Source organism: Malaclemys terrapin, chromosome 12, assembly GCF_027887155.1.
Source record: "Malaclemys terrapin pileata isolate rMalTer1 chromosome 12, rMalTer1.hap1, whole genome shotgun sequence".
In the NCBI taxonomy this organism is placed as follows: Eukaryota; Metazoa; Chordata; order Testudines; family Emydidae; genus Malaclemys; species Malaclemys terrapin.
In genome coordinates this window covers 16,457,855-16,466,855 of record NC_071516.1, presented here as the reverse complement: position 1 = coordinate 16,466,855, position 9,001 = coordinate 16,457,855, and the positions used below count along the sequence as shown (strand labels likewise).

The 9,001-nt window shown below is 45.7% G+C and overlaps 1 protein-coding gene across 1 annotated transcript in view; it reads left to right on the top strand.

Annotated features, from left to right (window-relative positions):
• The first annotated feature begins 7,666 nt into the window (after positions 1–7,666).
• Positions 7,667–9,001, top strand: part of PTPN1 (protein tyrosine phosphatase non-receptor type 1) — a 59,006-nt gene continuing 57,671 nt past the window's right edge. The window contains exon 1 of the mRNA XM_054045300.1: positions 7,667–7,822. Coding sequence (XP_053901275.1) covers positions 7,667–7,822 — 156 coding nt within the window. The remainder of the gene's footprint in view (positions 7,823–9,001) is intronic.

Sequence of the window (9,001 nt, the reverse complement as noted above, 5' to 3'; positions counted from 1 at the left end):
TACTGAAAGAAATCTACATCAGATGTGCTTTTCACCATTTATGCCTATTTCTTCCCTTTGCAGCTTCACTCAGCTTTCAGAGTGTAACAAGGCCAGTCAGCTTCACCTTTGTTTATAACTACTTTGAATATCAGGGATGATACAGAAACTCAGGTGGCTTTCTAGGTGAGTGTGTTGCTTGCCTTGCCACATAAATTAGACTAATTAAAACAGCCACTGATATACACAACTGCAAATTGTATCCAAGTTGTGTAAAAGGCATGGTTGACCCAGTTGCTTGTCAGAGGTCCCACATCCATCCAGCTCATGATTTCTATGTAGTCGCTGATACTGGTCTGATGACCTATAGTAATCATATTGTAGTTCCAGTCACTGAAGGACAATATATCAGAAAGAATAAACCAGCACCTCACAAACTATTATAAGCAAGCCCAAATGCCAGTGTGGTTGCATGGCCTCGAGCAAGACCTAAAACACAAGGGGGAATCATGGGAGCCTTACAGATAGCAAGCCCTATCGTCGGTGAAGAACAGGGACATACCCATCTCCAGTTATTGACTGTTTCTCCAGTTTGTAGAAATCCTGTTCCTCACTTGTCCCACATGTCAACAGGTCATAGAAAAGTTAGAGTATTCGCTAGCCAAGGTAGTCAAAATAAAATCCAAACTCTCAAATTCAGCTCTTTCTTCCAGGCCAGCTTTATTAATAAACAGAATATGCAATGTCTTAAAATAACAACAACACTGAGTAACAAAGGCCCATCCTCCTTTCCACAAGCTGGGAAGAGACAGACCACATCCTAGGTAGCCTTTCCTAGCCATTCCTCAAACCACAAACTAGAGTCCCATGAAAGACCTTTCCTTATCTTAGAATTTTTCCTCATGCCTCATTTTCCTGAGACTAAGCTGGCAGCCTCCCAGCAAGGCCGCCCAGAGGCAGGGTGCAAAAGGGTCACTTTGCCCCAGGCCTCTCCTTTGAGAAGAGCCCAGACTGGCTTGTGGAGTTGCTGCACCACTTAGGTTTGGCCTGGCTGCTCCTCTGTCACAATGGAGGGATGGCTGGGCCAAATTTGAGTGAATGGTGCTGTGATCCTGCATGCCAAGTAGCAACGCCCAGAGCTGGAAGCTGGCATAGCTCTGCAGGACAGGAGCTGCCGCTGTGGGGTGAATGCAGGGCAGACTCACTCTGGAGCTCCCTATCTCCCAGACCTCCCCTCAGTAGTAATTGTTTTGGAATGGTGGAGGAACTCCATTTCAGGTTTTGCCCATGGCCCAGAAAAGTCTCTGTGCAGCCATGGCTTCCAGCATATGATGCTTGGTTAACTGACTCATCATCATCATGTGCTCTCTCTGGAAACTGCAACTCCAGCAAGGGCTGTAACAGACATAGTGGGCTCTGTGCATGTGCCCCCACAAGGTACAGATTTTTTCCCCCTCACATTTTGGCATTCTCAAAGACATAGTAACTAACCTTTGGGTATAGTTTGTTAGCACTGAATGCCAAACTTGTGGGCTACAAAGTGATTTCAAGCATATTTCCCATTCCCCCTCCCTCAGAACAGAAAGGAATGTTGGAGAGAACAACAGAGATGGCTATAATAAAAAAGAGCTGCCCTGAAGAGCTATGGGGCAGCCCATCAGACACCAGGTTAGTAGAGCAGAACAACACGGTCAATCTCTGAGATAAGTCCCATAGGCCTTGCTGAAAGACCGGCTCTGTTCAATATCTTCATCAACGACTTAGATATTGGCATAGAAAGTACGCTTATTAAGTTTGCGGATGATACCAAACTGGGAGGGATTGCAACTACTTTGGAGGACAGGGTCATAATTCAAAATGATCTGGACAAATTGGAGAAATGGTCTGAGTTAAACAGGATGAAGTTTAACGAAGACAAATGCAAAGTGCTCCACTTAGGAAGGAAAAATCAATTTCACACATACAGAATGGGAAAAGACTGTCTAGGAAGGAGTATGGCAGAAAGGGATCTAGGGGTTATAGTGGACCACAAGCTAAATATGAGTCAACAGTGTGATGCTGTTGCAAAAAAAGCAAACATGATTCTGGGATGTATTAACAGGTGTGTTGTGAGCAAGACACGAGAAGTCATTCTTCCGCTCTACTCTGCTCTGGTTAGGCCTCAGCTGGAGTATTGTGTCCAGTTCTGGGCGCCGCATTTTAAAAAAGATGTGGAGAAATTGGAAAGGGTCCAAAGAAGAGCAACAAGAATGATTAAAGGTCTTGAGAACATGACCTATGAAGGAAGGCTGAAAGAATTGGGTTTGTTTAGTTTGGAAAAGAGAAGACTGAGAGGGGACATGATAGCAGTTTTCAGGTATCTAAAAGGGTGTCATAAGGAGGAGGGAGAGAACTTGTTCACCTTAGCCTCTAAGGATAGAACCAGAAACAATGGGTTTAAACTGCAGCAAGGGAGGTCTAGGTTGGACATTAGGAAAAAGTTCCTAACTGTCAGGGTGGTTAAACACTGGAACAAATTGCCTAGGGAGGTTGTGGAATCTCCGTCTCTGGAGATATTTAAGCGTAGGTTAGATAAATGTCTATCAGGGATGGTCTAGACAGTATTTGGTCCTGCCATGCGGGCAGGGGACTGGACTCGATGACCTCTCGAGGTCCCTTCCAGTCCTATAATCTATGAATCTATGAATCTTTGAAAGAAGAAAGTACCCATGAGCCTCACCTCCTTTAACAGCCTGACTTGACTCAAGCTTAAACCAGCTGATTCAGTCACAATAAAAATGGATGAGGAAGCCTATTAGACAACACCAGCTACTGCCACTGGATGTAGTTGCATCCCAAAATCATACCTGCTTGAGACCTACCTAGGTACTTCATAAAGAAGGAACACGCAGCATATGTGAAGAGGGTCCTATTATTGTTGAGAAGAATCTTAATATTATTGAAGAGGACTCTACGCCTTTGGGGTTTGAAAATGCAACGAATGGAACAAAACACAAAAGATGTCTAGATCTGGGTGAGTAGTGAAGTCAATGACTCATCTGCATCTATAATTTGTTGTTAAATATTAATTCTTGTTTTATACTGAAAAAGGAGAAGAGGTGATATGAGGATACCTGCTGTGTTTTCTAACCTGTAGCTAGTTGCACTACACCAGGTCATTAGGAGGGTTGGCAAGTGTCTAAGTAGGAGCAGGGCTGGAGAAAGTAGAAGCTGTAAATTAAGTATGGATAGTACGGTTTCCCTTATTCTAATAAACATACTTGTTCAGTGTTAGGAAAAAAGTGATTCTGTCCTTAATTCTTTACCAGTTTCCCATTATAAAAAGAAGCAAAACAGCCCATTAATTAACATCAAATTGCTTTCTAGTCCTAGGAATTTGTACACATGCAATATTATGTAAACTTAAGGCACAGTTGTCTGGTTCTTTTAGATTTTGTTCTTGCTTCTGCAGGTGCTGAGAGATTCTGGACTCTCTCAACTCCTAGGGTCTGGCTCTTACTCACTGTAGTGTGTGTGCCTCATTTGACACTGTAGCATTGCTGGGGGAGGGAAATCAAGACTGAACTGTGTTGGGTCTTCACAGTGAATGCTCTGAATGCCTAACTTACTATCACCAGTTAGTAAGTAAATAAGGACAAAGAATGTCTGAGGCTCAAGACCCAAAGAGCATCTCAGAAGCTGCCAATAGAGTATCATCTTTGTTTAACACAAGACTGTCTTTCTGTTAAATAAAACAGAGGTTTTAATGTGGAATAATGGGAAAATTGTGTGCAGCTTGACAGTGTGAAGTGTGCTGAATGTGAATGACAACCTTTCCGGTTGTAAATGGACATCCAGCCTGCTGGAACTGTTACTTATTATTAAACATAATTGTAGAGTTAGATTCACAATGCCACAGTGCAGGAACATCATGTATCTTATTTACAGAGTTTTTTTATGGCTGTTTTAAACTTGGTCATCTTGAAATTTGAAATATTGTGACCACAGATGCAAATTTGTATCTAATGGCTAAAATGGAATAAGCCATTTTTTGGATCTCAAACTGGTGAAAAAATAGCGTGTTCTTTATGTTTTGGTTGATTGTTTTGCTCTTTTTCCAAATGCTTTTTTAAATTGATATAACTCAGAAACAGAGTCATTTAAAAAGAATGAAATTTTGCAGGTGCTTAGAGTTCAGTCTATGTCATGGGAGATGTAAAAGTTAACCTGGGACCCCTAACTACTGTAGTGCAGGCCAAAGATTAGGCAGAGTTCTGTGTACTCTGTCCTCACCACTTCCTGACACATAGCTAGGGTGTCTGGTTTTGGGAGTTTATTTTGTTTTTCAGAGTTTATTTTTAGCAATTTTTGAGTTTTATGTAGATGTCAAAAATCAGGGTTTTGGGGGGCTTTTTGTATCTACTGTAATAAGTAATCTTTTTGTAATGTTTCCCAGTGTGCTTTAACTGTGCTGTTTCAAACAGCACTATGTTAAAATGCACTAGGGAACCTTTAGTGCACACCAATAGGGTCTTCATGGTCCAATTAACGTGCAACACATTAGTGCTTTTTAGAAAGTATATATGGAGATATACCTATCTCATAGAGGTGGAAGGGACCCTGAAAGGTCATTGAGTCCAGCCCCCTGCTTTCACTAGCAGGACCAAGTACTGATTTTGCCTCAGATCCCTAAGTGGCCCCCTCAGAGATTGAACTCACAACCCTGGGTGTAACAGACCAATGCTCAAACCACTGAGCTATTCCTCCCCCAATGTGCACCCCTATAGTCAGCATTACTGCACTGTATAGACAATCCTTAAATAAAATTTTCATTTCTGGTGTTTTTCAAGGATTTATTGGATAAACACTGGTTTCATTGGTTTTGGGGGGTTTGTTTTGTTTGTTTTGGGGTTTTTTTGTATCAGGATGTTTTATCAGTGTTAATAAATTAAACCTAAAATCAGAGGCCCTAGACTTACACCAGGAAAAATCCAAGGATTCTCCTACTCAGGGAATACCTTTGATGCCAGCATAAAGTGCTTTAAGGGCCCTTTCCACTCTTCCAGCAACACAAAGGGGACTTAACGAGGGCTGTGAATCTGGCCATTTGCCTTTAATGTAGACTGGTGCCTATGCCTATATTTTAACATACTGAGCCCAGATTTTTAGAAATGTCAAGAACCATTCTGGTGGTTGCAGGGAGAAGTCATCAGCTTCTTGACATCTAAACGGTCATTTGTGCCCACAGTTAAAATGATTAGTTCAAAGAGATGTTGCAACTGCTTGGAGAAATTATGTACATAAAATTCTAAAAATCTGGGCTCAGATTTTAAAACACTGCATTTGTATACAAAGTATTTTAATTTTTTTAATGCATTTGCCATTTTTGTGTCTATGTGCCACCTAAAAAGTGTCTAATTTATCCAATTTGCAAGTGTAATTGCATGTGGAAAGTACATAGGCTATTATGCATGTATTTGCACATCTAACCTTTTGCAAACCTAATACCTGGACCTTAATTGCAAATGCATCTGGGCCCACTTTTTTAGAATTGTGCACACATTTTAATGCCGAAACAGCACAGCAGTACATGCAATTACAGTGACTGAAAGTACAATTTAGATGTGCATTTTCTGAAAATTTGGGACAAGGTGTGCATCACTGCAGTGATTAGTTATCCCCCAGCCAAAGACATTATCATTTATATACATGTAAATATTTGAGAATCTTTATAACCCAATTTATACCAATAATTTAATGCTGAATCCCCAGAACAAAAAATTCCTCGGGATTTAAGCAAATCGTTATTGAACTATAAATTTAATTGAACATGCATTTTGTCACCTCATTTACTTCATAAATACCTGACAGTATATGTTTAAAACTCCCATTGTTACATATTTATCAAATAATGTGAGTTATTACAGATGTGTATATTTGTATAGACTCTTCAATGTGTCCATACTTAGTGATTTTTTAAAACTCTTTCTTTTTTTTACTTGAGCTCATTTTACACTGTGCAGGGTGAATGCTGTCTTCGGTCTGTGGCAGACTCCCAAATTCTCCAGGGCAGCATATGGCTCTTAGTGACCCGGGGCAACTATTCTATGATAACAGTATCTCAGATCATTTTTTTTCTTGATGGATCCTTGACTGAAGAGTCTGTAGTGATTTTATCTATCAAGTCAGAGCAGGTGACATGAATGCACAAGTCTGTATGCTAACTTTCCTTATGAAAAGCTTTTGTACTGCAGTAATTCAATTGCCTGCAGTCATCGCATCATGGGCTTTGATCCTGTCCTAAGTAGGCCTGTATTTGGAAGGGAAATGTCCAAGGGCTATCTATGTGTTGCAGTAACTATTACTGGTGACTAAATGGAATCAAAGCCCAGAATGATGTTCAGTGTGTGCTGTTGAAAGCTGCTGCCTTTCTCTACAGGGTCAGTTGCATTTCAGTGGAACCTACCTAATGGATATAATTTGTGAAGGATATGTGAAGCAATCCTTCAAGATTAAAAGTGCTAGAGAGATCTAAACGATTGTAATTGGCTGAACTGCCAGTGCCTGACTGGACTGACCTTGAGAAGGGTCCTATGGATTAAGAGCTGCCACCTGGAGATTATCTCACAGGAAAAAGATTGGTGCATCACAAAACGGTGATGTTCATGTCCCAGTAATGTAGCATCAAAATGTCTGAGTCAAAAATGTCTCAATGACATTTTGATTGGATTCTGTTTGGGGTTGGGGGCAGCAAGCATAGTTCATTGGGGCTGGGAAAATGTTAACCCTTTTGAAAACAAATTATGTACATGAAGTGGTACATATGGTACATATAATGAATGGTACACAGGTTCACCTAGCAAAGGGAGGAGTGGTGAGAGTGGCAGTGTGAACTATGTGTTAGAGCTGGCAGATGGATTCCAGAGACCAGGAATGGAATAGGGAAAATGCAGCCGCATTCCACCCATCTGTACAGTCCCAGGTATAATTAGACATAACTAAGGTAACAGTAAAAAGAATGAGGAGTACTTGTGGCACTAACAAATTTCTTTGGGCATAAGCTTTCGTGGGATAAAACCCACTTCATCAGATGCATACAGTGGAAAATACAGTAGGAAGATATATATACTAGAGAACATGAAAAAATGGGTGTTGCCATACCAACTGTAACGAGACTAATCAATTAAGGTGGGCTATTATCAGCAGGAGAAAAAAACTTTTGTAGTGATAATCAGGATGGCCCATTTCAAACAGTTGACATAACTCTCCTGTCTGTCTGAGAGTCCCCAGGCCTGGGGGGGGGCGGTTCATAACTCCCCTGTCCGTCCTCAGGTGGGGGGGAGGCACAACTCCCCTGTCTGTCCTTTGGGGGGGGCACAGGTCCCCTGTCTGTCAGCCCTCAGAACGGGGGGAGGGGGGAAGGCATAGCTCCTCTCTCTGTCCTTGGAGGGGCCACAGGTCCCCTGTCTATCTGTGAGTCCTCAGGCCTGGGGTGGGGTGGGGGGCACGGCTCCCCTGTCTGTCATTGGGGGGGGGCACAGGTCCCCTGTCTGTCTGTCAGTCCTTAGGCCAGGGCGGGGGCACGTCTCCCCTGCCTGTCTCTCCCGGGCCGCCCCTCCCCTCCCCTCCCCCAGCGGGGGCGGGCCCGGGCCCGGAAGCGGCGTGGCCGGCCTGGCAGCGTAGTTCCTGTGGCCGGGGAGGGGGTGACATGCAGAGCAGGCAGCGGCGGCCCCGCGAGCAGCTGGAGCCGGAGGACCAGGGAGCGGAGGCGGCGGGGGGCCAGGCTCGGGGGGCCCCCACCATGGAGATCGAGAAGGAGTTCCACCGGCTCGACCAGGCCGCCAGCTGGGCCCTCATCTACCAGGTGAGGGGCCGGGCCGGCGGGGAGCTCTGCCGCCTCCCTTCCCCGGGCCCCGGCTGGGGGGAGCCGTGGCCCCCTGACCGCCCCTCCGGCCCGGGGCCCCGGCTGGCGGGCGGGAGCTGCGGCCCCCTGACCGCCCCTTCGGCCCGGGGCCCCGGCTGGCGGGCGGGAGCTGCGGCCCCCTGACCGCCCCTTCGGCCCGGGGCCCCGGCTTGGGGGGGGGGCGGGAGCTGTGGCCCCCTGACCGTCCGTGCGGCCCGGGGCCCCGACTGCGGGGGAGGAGGGGAGCGCTGTTCCCTTCATAGCCTCTGGCTCTGGGCCCTGGTGGGGGAACTCTGCCCTCCAGCTCCGTCATTTATTTCCCCCACTACCGTCCTGCTCTGTGGGGACCTCCGCCCCCTTCTCCCCCTGTGCACGTCTGCCCTCCCCGCTCCTTTCTCAGGCTCTTGTAGAGGGGAGGCTCTGCGCCCGGTGTAGGGCTCTGGGGAACGAGCTCTACTCCCCCACCCCGTCCTGCTCGGAAGTTTCCTTCCCGTGTCATGGGTCTCTAGGGGGAGTGCTGCAATCTTCTTCCCCCGCAAGTAGCCAGCCCGTTGTAGAGGGCCCTGTGGGAGGGCGATCCCTCCCTTTTCTTCCAGGTTCTTTCCAAAACCAACCTCCATATATGACTCCTGGGTGACGGTCCTTAGTTCTGCCTCTTCCCACACCCTTGCACAGCCTTCTGCACTGGGCTGGAAGGAAACTTGTCCTCCTCTGCCTCACCCAAAACCCACACCCTATTGCAAGGCTCTTGGGGAATGGTGTGCCCCCAACCAGTCCTCTGTACAAAGCCCCGAGGTGAGCTTTTCTGCCCTCTTTCATTGATATATCTCTACGATACAGCTCCCTGTATGGGGCCCTGGAGGGGGGACTTAGTGATGCATATATTTCCCCCCACAATGCACAGAATAGAGAACTGATACCCTAATAATCCCTCCCCCTCCAATCTCAAGATGGATGTGGGAAGGAGTTTGTGGTACATGTTTTCTGAACCATCTTTGTACCATCACCATCACCACCCCGCCCCACCTAAGGAGAGGCAATAAATTCCCTTCTCTGCCTTTTAACCTCTTCTTAAGCCCTGAGTCATATACTCACACACCAGCCCACTTTCCTAGTGGAGTGATGGCGGGGTGGCTGTTG